Source organism: Lonchura striata, chromosome 5, assembly GCF_046129695.1.
Source record: "Lonchura striata isolate bLonStr1 chromosome 5, bLonStr1.mat, whole genome shotgun sequence".
Classification (NCBI taxonomy): domain Eukaryota; kingdom Metazoa; phylum Chordata; class Aves; order Passeriformes; family Estrildidae; genus Lonchura; species Lonchura striata.
The window spans coordinates 4,817,804-4,831,192 of record NC_134607.1 but is presented as its reverse complement, the minus strand read 5'-3'; the positions used below and the strand labels follow the sequence as shown (position 1 = coordinate 4,831,192).

Sequence of the window (13,389 nt, the reverse complement as noted above, 5' to 3'; positions counted from 1 at the left end):
CAAGCAATATGCCATCTGTTTTAGTCACCTCTTTGTGGCTACTGGCAAAATGCTCAGGAGTTGCTATTTTGAAATCTCTTAGCTGGTAATTGTTTAGGGCTGAGCATTTGTTCACTTGTAGGTTTAGAGGTTTCTAGAGTCCCCTGGCAGGTGGTTTTTAAGGAATGTGGTAGTACCAAGCTCTTTCTTAGCACTCATCACCAAAAATCTCACAGGACCACATCAAATGTGTATTGATTTAGTTTTTTTACCAGTAGGTTAAGCTGCAGCAAGGCTGTTTGCTCAAGAGCACGTAAGGTTCATGCAGGTTCTACCAGCACTACCTATCCTTCCTCCCAAGCTGTGCTTGAACAAGCCTACCGTTCTTGGCCGTAATACAAAGGGAAATATTAAACTTGACTAGTTAGGAAATGCTTTCAGAAAAATTCCTAGTGGCAGAGTATCTGGTTGCATGACCTTAGAAGCATGAGACACCAGCCATGTTTTCGTTTGGTGGATTGCACAGAGAGAAGCATTGGGCAGTCCTGCAGTTGTGAGGATGAATGCAATGCGTTCTCAGTGGTGTGAGCACAATAGGTACCTCCTGGAAACATGGCTCTAGAAAGCCTGGAGGAGCACAAGTGACCTTGTGCATTGGCTGTGGAGGCTGGGCACTGCGTGTGGCTGAGCACAGAGCAGGGGCAGTTGTAGAACTGGACTGGTGCTTGCAGTTCTGCTGCCAGCCACGTTACTGGCACATGCTGCAAACAGGGATTAAGCTAATTTTTTCCACAAGCCCGGTGTCTTGACCTCCCTGTGCCATTACCATTCCACACCTTTTGGAAATCTGTCCAGGACAGTTAAAGAGCAGCTCTTTCAGCATGCAATTGTTAAATGTATTGCCCTTGAGAGGCACATGCTGTCCTTTTTCAAGACAGTTTAACTCTGAAATTACTTAGCTCATTTGAGCTGTGCTCTTGCTGTACCTCAGTTTGTCTGTGTGTCTAATAAAAAGAAATACTTACCTAATGTCTGTAAATTGCTTTGATATTTAGGCTAAAGGTGCTGACAGAAAAATGCAAGATTAGTAAGAGGGCATTTCAAAGGCATAAATAGGAATTGGAAAGCTAGCTCACTTTCGTTCCTTGTGAAATGCCTTCTGCAAATAGTAATTCACACAGTACTCTAGACATCCAAGATGTGTGGGAAAAATAACTGCAGTTCCATATCTTGTTTGGTTTTGGCTGTCCTGTCCTTATGAATACTAGGAAACAATGAATCAAATGCATTTGTTTAAAACAGTAAACCTCAATGAAACTGCCATGGTATAAATCAAGTTATGGTATGCCTTTAGGGGATTGATCAGTAAAAGCAGCACATACTGAAGGCATAATGCCTTGGTTTGATGCAGCACCTTACTGGGTCTTGAGGGAAGTGGATGGGTTCTGGATTTAATTTCATTTCCCACCTGCTTTTTGGAAGCGAGGAGACCCTTTGAAGCCACTTTGTCTTTGCAGTGGTGATTCAGTGAGTATGCAATGTGACGTGACCTTGGACTGTATCCTGCATTCTTCAGGAGGGAGGAAAAGGACTTTGGGTCTCCCACCTATCCAGTGCCCATTAACAGAGGCAGGCATCTGTGTGGCTGTGTTTCAGAAGTGTTCCTCTTTTTATAAATATCTCCATGAACAAAGTGAGCAGCTGTAGTGTGGTTGGATTATCTGTGCTGTGGATGGCAGCAGGAAATGCTGGGAAGTGCCTGGTCTCCCTCTCCTCCAGGGGTGAGAGGTGCAGATGGGCACGGAGCGCCACACCTCTGCAATGGGAAGCTCAGAGTTTGGGCTGGGGAAGGAGCCGGGGAAGCTGAAAACCAAATAATGCCTTGTAGCTCCACAGGTGCGTCTTTCACTGTGTCACAGTGAACATCCCCATTTGGTAACTGCAAAAAAATGAATTCATGCTAGCTAATGGGTTGCTGTTTGCCTGGCCAGTGATGAGTAGAAAGAAACTGAGTTTGTGGGAAACAGGAACATAAAATTGAACAATTTGTCTTTTAACAGTACTGAGCTGACAGCCACAGGGGCCATACTTGCAGAAATAACAAAGTGATGGTGGAGTGAAACAGGCCTGTCTTCTCACTTGGTCTAAACCTATAATAATGTGTTCTCCACATGCTGTCAGTCTTCTCTGCTGTGTGCTTATAGGGTGTTGTGGTGGGACTCCTGATGTTCTTCTGGTTCTGGTTCTTGATGAAACTTCTGGTTCTACCCAAGCTCCTGAGCAGCAAATGGTGCCTGGCAAAAGAATGAACTGGGCTTGCTTTCAAGCGGTGGCTGCAAGACTTTCTAGGTGTTCCCTTTATTTTTGGACATCACCTAATCTGTCTGCAGAGTTTTTTGCAAACCTCCCCTTCCCTTTGGTGGCAAGGGTGCTTGTGTTAAGTTCTGCAGGTGCCTCTATCAGCCTCAGTATATTTTCCTGACTCATGGCTGTGATAATGCTGTGGTTTGTCATGGAAGCAATTATCTACTCTTGGTCCAGCACCAAATTTGTCTTTTCCGTTTGCTGGAGGTCAAGGTTGGGGGGAGAGGCTGCACTTGTACTGTGCTGCAAATGCTCAGAAATTATGGTATCTCCTTCTATATGTGCAGGGATGTAAATCCATACTTGCACTGGTGTGTCAGTATTCTGGAGAATAACATGCATTACCTTCCAGGAAGCACATAATAATGGTTTTTTATGTTCCTGTAAAACTGTGGCTATGTTTATTTACAAAGGGTATATTTTGTACTATGACTGGAGTACATTATTGGAGGCTTAGAATATGGAAGAATTTTCCCTTCAGATAACATGAAGTTTCAGTCTTAGATTTCTTGTCAGGCATTTTCCTAAGTAAAAACCTAATTGTGACAGTTACAAAACTAATACAACATTCACAAGTTGCCCTTTAATTCCATTTGACTGTACATGGTTGCAAGTTAAAGTACTTCAAAGAAGGTAATAGTAACTCATTTAGCAAAAACAAGAATACTGCGTTACTTGATGGTAAATAGAGTAGTCTTCGGTGATGGTGTTTTTCTGTAGCAATGACAAAAGTTACTGATTAATGCCTTTTAAATAGTAGGGAGGAGTATAGTGCTAAACACTTAGCTTTTTCAGATCATGACTGATTTGTTAATGTAAGATTAAGTGGTTTTGGCACTTCAGTGGTACTCATGCATGTATCGTGGACTTGCTGTCAGATTTTCACTGACATAAAGCCCTTGGAGTCTCCCCACTTTCCTCCCTTGGCAAATATCTGAGAATACCCTTGGAATCTTCATGGCTCTCTTGAAAAGTAATCCTGCCACCCTAAAAGGTGCTTCACCCCTCTCTCTTCAGCACTGGGCAGTGCTGGCTGCCAGTGTTATGCGTGTGCTCTGGGACTCCCTGCGCAGCAGGTGCATCACTGGTGCTGCTCACATCACCAGGCACACACTTCCTTCCTTCCACCCACATACACCTCCTCTGCCATGGTTTCATACCTCTATTCCAAAGTTCATGTTGTGCTCTCTCTTTCTCTCCCTCCCCCCAACTTTCTTTTAACAGCAGGAAAGAATTTCGTACACACCTCCAGCGAGCCCGGTACCGAATTACTCTTCGTCACCACTACATGTCCCAGTGGCTCAAGCAGTCAGGATGGAGGACGACACCATCAGACTGCCAGCACACCTGCGTGAGTGTCAGCACGAGGAAGACACGGTCAGACTGCCAGCACACCTACGTGAGTGTCAGCAGGAGGCTGCTGAAGTTCTTGGATTGAAGAGAGGGACAGGGTGGGGTGAGGAGTTACTTCTGGTTTTATAGAAGAGAGCAGGGAAGTCCCTGGCTTTAGACTTTTTTTTGTTTTGTTTTAATAAGCTCTAGCTGGTTTGGTTTTCCTGGCTGTTGTTTTTAACTGAAGAAAGTTACTCTTTATAAATATGGTATGCTGAATCTCCCCTCCCATCTCCTGCACTCCTTGTCAAGCATTTGGCTTGTTTTTCATGATAGGCACAAATATGGAGGTTTATTTTGACGGGAAGTGCTCTGTTTCCTTCCACTTTATTGGAATTGCTCAGTTATATTCTGCAACACAGGGTCAGAGTTTCACCAGCTGTGGCAAGTTGAATGCGTTTGTGCTGTGGCTATTTTCAGGTTCTGAGGGGTCTCAAATACTTGTGATGCCCAGGCTCTCTAGTGTTTTAGCATGATGGCTGCCAGAGGCAGTGGGAAAGGAGGAAGAGTGAGCTTAGCTGTGCACAAAAGGATGCTGCAAAGGAGGAAGGACATATCACTGACATTGGAACAAAAACTGGAGCTGAGGGCAAGATCAGAGCCAGGTATTTCCTTGCTGATATGATTTAATGTTTGACAAATAGGAAAGGCCAAGGACTGTTGGCCAGTGAGAGGTGAATTAGAATGGGGACAAGAAGAGTGGAATTTTCCTTTTTGGAGAGGAAGCAGTTCAGATGGAAATAAAGATGTTTTAGGTAAACTTTTGTCAAGTGTTACATTCCTGGGGTACTTAAGCAACAATGAGTAAGAGGGCCAGGAGCAAACAAAACTTTGTGCTTTGCCCTCTGAGAAATAGGTTTGGGATTTAGCGGGGGAAGTCCGTGTTTTTCACAAGATGGTGTCATTCCTGTCCTCAGCTGTCTTCCACACACACTCTGTTTCTGGATGCAAACTGTGTTTAAAGCATTTCTGTAGTCCTGTGCTCACTCCCTTGCTGGCCAGTGAGTTACTCTGCCCCATGGTCACTCATCCCCATGCTGTGTCTTACATGTCCTGCATGGCCCAGTTTTCTGTGCTTCCTGGTGGGAATGGGAGCTGCTCTGCAGTGTTTCTGACCACGTCTGGTCCCTGCCTGAGCATCCATGAGCTCCCAGGCCCGGCTGCACGTGTGTGTGGCTGCTCAGCCGTTCCCCAGGCCCGGAGAGGACTTGGCTGCCACACTTACAGGGCATTTCTGTACTTTGCCCAAAGTAGGCACAAAAAAAGCCCAACACAGAAGCAGTTTTTCCCCCAGCAGTTCTTTTCCATACTGGTGCTGTTCATCCCTGGATCTTTTGGCTTTTTTCCTCGTTGCATTAGTTGGTACTGTTTACTTCTGCTGTGGCAGCCACTGTCTGTCCCCTCCACAGCCAGGATCACAACTGGGTTTCCAGTTACTATTGCCCTCCCCACGGCCTGTGGCAGATGCATAAGGCAGGGAGGCAGAGACTCTTGCTACTGAAAGTGGTAGTACATGCTGTACCTGCTTCCTTCCCATCCAGCCAGCATGCTGGATAGTGTTGAATTTATAAAGCTTCCTCTCAGTGAAGACTTTTCACACTATTTTTAGAATGTGATCCAACCTTTCACCTTGACTCTTGTTTTGGTTTTTCTGTTCTTTTGCTTGGCACATTTTTAAACTTGCAAGGCTTCTTTCCCTTTAGTATTTCCACACCAGTCTGACTTGTTGCAATGTTAAAGCACAGATGATTAATCATGAAATATCTGTGAAATAGCCTTCCATAAAGTTAGTGTCTGAGGTCATAAACAACATGGAACACATTTACATAGCCTTACTAATTGTAGTCAATGGCAGTGTAGTATTTTGCAGCTCAGTGTGCAGTCAATAGTGACACAAAAGGTTGTCAATCAACAGACCACCCAAACACTGTTAAAACCACTCTAAGTACATAGCTTCATATCTGGGCTAGGAGCAGCCATTGTGAATTTCTAAAATGATCTCCGGTATATCTTTTGTTACAAAACTTCATGCAGTAACTGCTGTGTTTAGGTTCAGTAACTGAGCTACAACATGTGCAGAAAGATTTCTGCTCTTCATGTAAAAAACTTAAGTGATGAGGAGGATATAAGGTCTCTAGATGTTCTTTTAATGCTTAATTATCTCCTTACTTGCCTTTTTTTAAGTGTCCTATTTATAGTTTGAATTAGTCAGGTTCAGTTTCCAACTATTAGATCTCATTATCGCCTTTCCTGCTAAATATTGTCAAAAGACTCCTCCTGATATAGGTGCTTTTAGATTGTCACTTCTTAACCTTTTCTTGGCTAAACTGGAGAGAAAGAAAGGTTCTTAAGGCTATCAGTCTTCCTGTTAAGCTTTCAGATTTCAAATTCTGTTTCTATCACCTCTGTGAACTGACTCCCACTTCAGACATCCTTCTTAAAGTGAAGTCAAACAAAAGTGAAGCTGATATTCCAGTGGTCTTGTGTATAGAAATAACTCAGTTCCTTTTGGATTTCATGTCATGAGATTTTAAGTGGTATTAATATAGGGTTTTTCAGTTCCTGCATGGACTATCTTTTTTTTTTTTTTATTTGTTTATATTTAGACATGTGTCTGAGGTACAGCTTTGATCTTAAATCCAAACTGTCTCAGAAGTCAGGCAAAGTAACTAATTTCTAGTTCAGGCTGTGTATAAAGGTTGGGTTTAGGTTTGCAAAGTCTGAGGATTTCCAGGGTCTGAGATTTTGTCAGGTTCCATCCCTACGGTTGTTTTTATTGTTTATGTGGAGCATAATAACTTCTTCCAGCCCTGCCTCATTGCAGTAGAACAGGGAGATGTGGTAAATTCCTGCACTCACACACACACAGCCAATAGGTTGTCAGGTCTGCACTCCTGTTTCCATGACATTCTGATGGTGTTCAGCAACACCAGGGCAGGGTTCAGTCCCAGCCCACACATCTTCACTACCTGTGCCATAGGTGCAGGTGACCCAAAGAGAGACCTAGAGACAAATGTTTCATGTGGAACATGTAGAGCACTCTCTGGGTTCGGGCAGTTTTATGCCTTCTGATAAGAACTTTCACTGTTTCTCATGTTCCAGATCACTCTGAGAGCACCAAGCAAAAGTATCAGAACAGTAAGTAAAGCAATTTCCTTTGATGTGATAAATTATTTCTCTCTGCTTAGTGAGGTAATGAGCTTCAGGTAGGCTGCACTGATTTCATCCAGAGACTGGGAAAAGAGGTGCAGTTTTGAAGGTGGAATGTGGACCTCTCTTTGCTACAAGCTTCCTTCTTTTTGGTCAACAGAACTAAAATTATATAGACAAAAACCTTGGGGTGATGTGAAGGCACTTCCCCTTTCTCACACAGCCTTTCATATTTGAAGTAGCTACTTTCTTCCCAGCCAGCCTATTGTATAGAAATGCAGTATAATCAGTCTTAACTTTAAATCTCTGGGACAGTAATAATTTCTGGATAAAACTTAACTTTCTCTGGTGCAGCACTTCTCTGTAAGGGACTTTTGACCCATACTTTTAAACATACTTGACTGCCTAACATTCACTAGGAACAGAGTATTAGGGGCATTGTCAACAAAATATCAGTGGGGAGCCGGGGAGTATCTTTTCCTACATTTCAAGTATGTAGACAGAAAACAGTTGCTCTTTGTCCCTGGTGTGTCTGCCATGGTATATATGATCTCCACCAGACTACGCTAATGTCAGATAGAAAGAGTGTTTGGAAAATTGACATTTTCTTACTGAGGATTGAAGAGAAGCAAGTTCAGTTCACACACAAGGTGCTGCCTTTGGTGCCTTCTGGGACCTTGGACTCCTTGTTTTAGATCCCCAGTGTAAAATGAAAAAAAACCCATGAGTGCAAAGACTCTTAATTGTTTTGAAAAATAATACGGAAACTGCCCAGATATTGTGATAATGAAAATTTAATTTTATTTTTTGTCTCATATGGTAAAATGTTATTAACTACTTATTTTATGCTATGGCCAATATCTTGCAAAAAAAAGTTCTTAGAACTGGATAGAGGATACAGCATATAAGAAATGAATATGAGAACCCTTTTCCGTGTCTATGCTCTGAATTATGGAGAAAACAGCTTTTTCCTTTTTTGTAATATATGAGATTAAAATAAGGCAGTTTGCTTGCTAAAACAGCAACTGTAAATGTGTGCTACAGGCTTAATGGTTTCCTTTTGTTTCCTTCAATATAAAACTTCTTCAACAGGAGAGACAGAAGAAATCCCAGTGCTGAGAAAGGATTTGTTGCATGCTCTGATCCTATGTAACATCATTCCCTTTTCCATGCTTATGTTGATTTGTACAGCTTGATTTTTATCTCTGAAGGGCATCTTCTCTTGGGAGCATGTGTGTGTTTGTTTAGGGAGAGTGATCTCATGGGCAAAGATTTCAGAGTTTTCTCTTGATGCAAACATGAAAACAAGTTCATTTGTTCCTCTGAACTAATTACTCTTCTCTCCTTAATGTTGGCATCCTTCATATGTCTGCAGTCCATTGTCATAGTAAGACATGCTGCGTATACTTTTCTGTGCACAAAAGCAATTCTTCTTGGCAACAATTAATTTTTCTTACTGTTGCCTTTTTTCTGAATCCCTAACATCACTGCAACAGTTTGCACTGATGTTCAGAGTGCAGTGGTACACTTGAGATGTCACAGTATGTGCATCCACCTCATAGGGGAGAAGTTTTGTTGTCTTGACTCCACTTACTTTTGGGGTGTTGTGATAGTAGGGAAAGCTCAAGACCTATTTGTGAAATCATTTGAGTGCTTTTTGTTTCTTGTGTAGGCTTGGGTTCTGGACTTTGGTTTTCCAGTGTGTGAAAAGTTCCACGTCACAGCTGATTTGGATAAACTTCACGTTCTACTTCCCTCACTAAGGACAGAAAGGAAATTTGTTTTGTTTTCTGCAAAGATTATATTAAAGGCCTTGAAGTTTTTACTGAGTGTTTCATAGGAATCTTTCTGCATGGCTATTTGTGTTGTTATTTGGTGGGAACTAGTCTAGTGCTTCTGTATTGGTTTGGCATCTGTGTGACCTTAGCTGTACCATATAATGCAATAAAGTTCTGTGTGGACCTGAATAGTAGGGTAGGACAGGTAGTTGGGCAGTTTCTTTAAACTAAGGCATTTATTAGACCTGAAGGCAGTTTGGTGCCAGTTTCTTTCTTCTGATCATGCATTGTTGCTTATATGTATCATTTGTGTTTTAAGGGCACTAGTTTTCTTTTTCTTTTTTTTTTTTTTCTTATTAAAGGAATGCAGGAAACAATTAAGAGAAGGTGGAGGAAACAACAACACTCAGGATTGCCAGGGATTCATTTTTTTTCTGTATAGTGTCTATTAATTATGCTACTCCTTTTATTAATCCTTTGGCACCTGTTAATTATTCTACAATTTTGGCTAGCAGCTGGAAAGCCACTTTGAAGCATTAAGCATATTGTTGTTTAGTTACTAGAATATTCAATGCACTGAACTGAAAGTATGCAGTGAGATGGGAAAAAAAGCCCTTTACCCTAAGCCACATTTAGAGCAGCAAGCAATGAAAATATTTGCTTTGGAAGGATCTTTGTGGAACAAAACTGACTGACGCACATACAGGGAAAATAAAATAAAAGCTTCATATGACAAAGGGACTGGGAGAGGTGGCCAGAATGTCAAATTACTGGCTGAGACTAATCCTGGTCCTGCTGAAATGAGTGGTTCAATTCCCACTGATTTTCGTGGGACCTGGACTGGCCTCTTTGTCAAATTATTGGCTTCTCCTAGACTTCTCTTAGCTCTTCTCTGACATTATGGCCACTTAAGCCTTGTTCTTCCCTCTGCCTGCCTTTGCCTTTTCTCCTAATCTGTTTTTCACCTTATATGTAACCAATACCAACCCATGACAAAAAAAGAAAAAAATTAAGCCTGGCAATGGCACTGCTTGCTAACACCTTATTGCAGTATTTAATCTTGATATTACGTCTTTGTCTTCTACCACAGGCTATTCAGAGAGGGTCCATCCAGCAGTGCCTTCTGGTATTTCAGTTTATAACTTACTGACAGGCTGACTGGAGTGTGGAAATCTCAGCCAGCCATCCTGTCAGCCTCAGTACCCATTACTTTGGTTAACCCCAGCAAAGCTCCTACAGGACTCTGAGCTGTGTCCAGTTGTTGGGCAAACAGTTGTTGAGCTGGGGGGGCACTGATCATGCCTCTAACCTAAGGTAGGCTGTTCCACAGGTACCCTCTGGTGCTCACCTGAACTGAACTCATCTGCTCCACCTTGCATCCCAGGGGTTTCTTACTGTGAATCTCAGGCCAGCCTCAAAGAGATCATCCAAACAGGGAACTTGGATGGGTGGGAAGCCCAGTCTGAGCCGCTCCTGTGCCATGGCTGGGGAGGACATTGAGACACTTGAGTGCTTCCAGGGGAGGCAAAGAGGCTGGTGAGGGGCTGGGAACACAATTCCTGTGAGGAACAACTGAGGAAGCTGGGGGTGCTCAGCCTGGAGAAAAGGAGATCAGGGGTGACCTTATCACTCTCCACCACTCCCTGAAAGGTGGCTGTGGTCAGGCAGGGGTCAGTCTCTTTCTCCAGGCAGCACTGACAGAATGAAAGGACACAGTCTCAAGCTGTATCAAGGGAAATATAGGTTGGCTATTCGGAAAAAGTTTTTCACGGAAAGAGCGATAAAGTTCTGGAATGGTCTGCCTGGGGAGGTGGTGGAGTCACCATCCCTGGATGTGTTTAAAAAGACTGGATGTGGCACTCAGTGCCGTGGTTTAGTTGAGATGTTGGGGTTGGGTTGGACTCGATGGTCTTGAAGGTCTCTTCCAACCCAGTGATTCTGTGAGTTCTCTGAATATAGATGCTAATGGTTTATACTGACTGTGTTGCGCTGGGAAGAGTGAAACACCATTACTGATTCTGCTGGGAAAATTGTGCCCTTTGGATCATGAAGATCCTGCTTTGCATTTATCTGGCATGGTCTTTGTTCATCACCTGTAGGAAACAAACCCCCTTGTCACTGGGTTTGCACTGGAGTGACACAGGGCCCCTTCACTTGTCACTTTTGCAAACAGCTGGTGAGTTTAGCCCTGAATCTATTAACTCCTTACTGCTGCCGGGTGGCAATGGCAGAAGCATCCAGGTTGAGTGATGAAAAAACTTGTAAAGGAAGCTGACTTTGTGAGCTGCTTTCTGCTCCTTGAGACATTATAGAATCAAGTGGTTTATTTTTCCCAGTGTGCCTGGTTGTTGCCCAGAGTTAACAGCAGTTTCCTGCTCTGACCGTTCCCAGTGGAAGCGTGTGGAGGGGTAAGAGCCTTCCTGCCTCAGTGGGAACTTGCAAAGCAATCCTAATTTGGGAGGTCAGAGAGACCTGTGCTTCCTGATCCAGAAAGCTGGCAGTGTGGGTGGGAGTCCCAGTGGTGCTAAGCCAGTCTTTTACCCTTTTGGAAAGCTTCACTGTAGGGTTTTAAATCTCCAAAATACACGTTCATCTCTATTCAGAGGGGAAAGGAAGCCATGTCACTTTAATATGAGATTCAAGCTTGATCCCTTGTGGAATTCCCCTGGAAAGTGTGGAGAGAAATAAGAAGCAGAAGCAGCAGGACATTTATGGTATTGCTGGGTTTGAAGCATTTTTAGCTTTGTCTTAAAGGGCCATTGTCAAGATCAGTGTACCTAAAATCAGCTTGCTTTTCTCTTTCCATCCCAAATGTCTGTTTGATTTTTCATGTATATTATGTTGTAACTGCTCCCGTGCTCTTTTTTGAAAGTTATTTTTGTAAGAAATAAAATGAATGCAAAGAATGCAGCATTCATAAACAGCCATACAACTGGAGAAAACACAGAAGAGAAACTGCGTGCAAGCCATGACTAACAACTCCACAGTAAGAAACCATTGTGTGGTGAGAGCCTTGCAGCAAAACACAAGTGTGGTAAAAAGCCCTGCAGAAACAGCATAGCGTCATGATCTTTTAACAGAGATGAGCTGCTGCCTCTAGGGAGAAAACAGCTCTGTCCAGCACTGAGAGGGACATAAAGTGTCTAAGGAGAAAGCTGCTGTAGCTTTGAGGTCCCAGGAATTAATGTGGTAGGTCATGTGTATACACACAGAAAGAAAATAATTATTTGATGCCCTTTATGAGAAGCTGGATTTTTCTGGTGTACTTTAATGTCTTTCCTCTCTGGTGCTGGCACTCTTTTGGGTGCTTAACAAATACAGCTTGGTAAAATATCCATTTATACTATTTTTAGAACTCCTCATTTTATTGCTGGAGCAGAAGGCTAAATGATTCTTGAGTTTGTTGGAGACATTTTTGGTAAAATGATTCCATCCAGATTTGGAGGCCCAGTCCAACACCTCAGCCAAGAGCCTCTTTGCAGTATCTTTCTCCAGAGGTTCTTGAGAGGGTGGAGCACTTAATGCATCAGGCATTCCAGCCTTGTGGAATGCTTGTGCACTTTTATGGGATGAATAAATTTGAATGTGCTCACTTCTCATGTAAAATGTGTTGTGCAGGACTAGCATGGTCCTATTAATGTAGCAGTGATCCCTGTTCAAGAAGTTATGAATTAATTGTATATTTAATAGTCATATGGTTGGTGATGTTGTGAGTTAATAAACAATCACCACTGATTGGCTTTTGAGAGTCAGAACATTAGGAAACTTGCTTAACTCCACATCTTTCCTCATGAGTTTTTATGCATAGAAGTCATAACCCAGGAATAGCCTGAAGCACCCTGCTTTATTTACTCCATCTGCCTGTCTGGTTTTGATCTCCCTATGCTTTTGTATCCCACTGAAAAATAAAGTGTCTGCTTTGCACTGGCAGCATGGTCAGGTAGCTCTGTGGCAATTATACAGACAAAATGAAAATGTTAAATTATACCATGACAGGTAAAAATTAAATTAATGTCTCCAATGATTAACCAAAAGGTTCTTCCTGCCTTTGGAGTCCATAGGCACAGTATGGGGTGTTCTGCAGTCAATGGAGAGGAAGGATAAAGGCAAAATTCTCGATTATGTGGGTTGATTTGGATACAGTGGAAGTTTTCTGATCTGAGAGCTTATTGAGGGGCTCTTTGTAGCTGGGGATTCACTGTCCCAAGTCCAGAATTGCTTGTAGCACTGGATCCCATGGGCTACGAGAACCTGAACGTCTCCTGCAGGAAAACATTATTCTACCCCTGTGCTGCATGGCCTCTGGCCTGACCTGGTGCTATTAGGTGCAGGAGGGTGTGGTACCCCCGTATGGGCTTTTTCCATCCCCTAAGGAAGAGTGTCTCTTGGACTATACACCACTCCTACCCTGAGGGTGCAGGGGGAACATGTGAACTGAGCTGCAGGAGTGTAGTCGAGAGGAGCTGGGAACTGTAGGAACACACTTATTTCAGAGGTAGACCCTGTAGCACTGGTAATGAATTTGTACTGTATCAGTATCCTGACGAAAAGGGTTCTTTTCATACTATGTTCTCAGCATTCTCCCTCTTCCAGTTCTCTAGGAGCAGCTTTTCTTCATGTTTCCCTCAAGTATCTTAAAGCTTCTTGCTTGCAGAATAAACATCCCAAAGGGGCTGTGAGCTGGTCAGAGCACTGACATTTTATTTTAAAATGCCCACCAGCAGCA

The 13,389-nt window shown here is 42.9% G+C and overlaps 1 protein-coding gene across 7 annotated transcripts in view; it reads left to right on the top strand.

The window, feature by feature from the left end:
- ETV6 (ETS variant transcription factor 6) overlaps positions 1-13,389 on the top strand; it is a 125,758-nt gene that overhangs the window by 38,807 nt on the left and 73,562 nt on the right. For 3 of the 7 annotated variants that reach the window (XM_021529940.3, XM_021529945.2, XM_021529946.3), the window contains 2 exons: positions 3,568-3,742; positions 6,838-6,873. The exons of 1 other annotated variant lie outside the window; for it this stretch is intronic. In XM_021529940.3, the coding sequence (XP_021385615.1) occupies positions 3,568-3,742; positions 6,838-6,873 (211 nt within the window). Of the gene's footprint in view, positions 1-3,567; positions 3,743-6,837; positions 6,874-13,389 lie in introns of those variants that run through there. 3 more of the 7 variants (XM_021529941.3, XM_021529942.3, XM_021529948.3) reach the window with 3 other exon arrangements.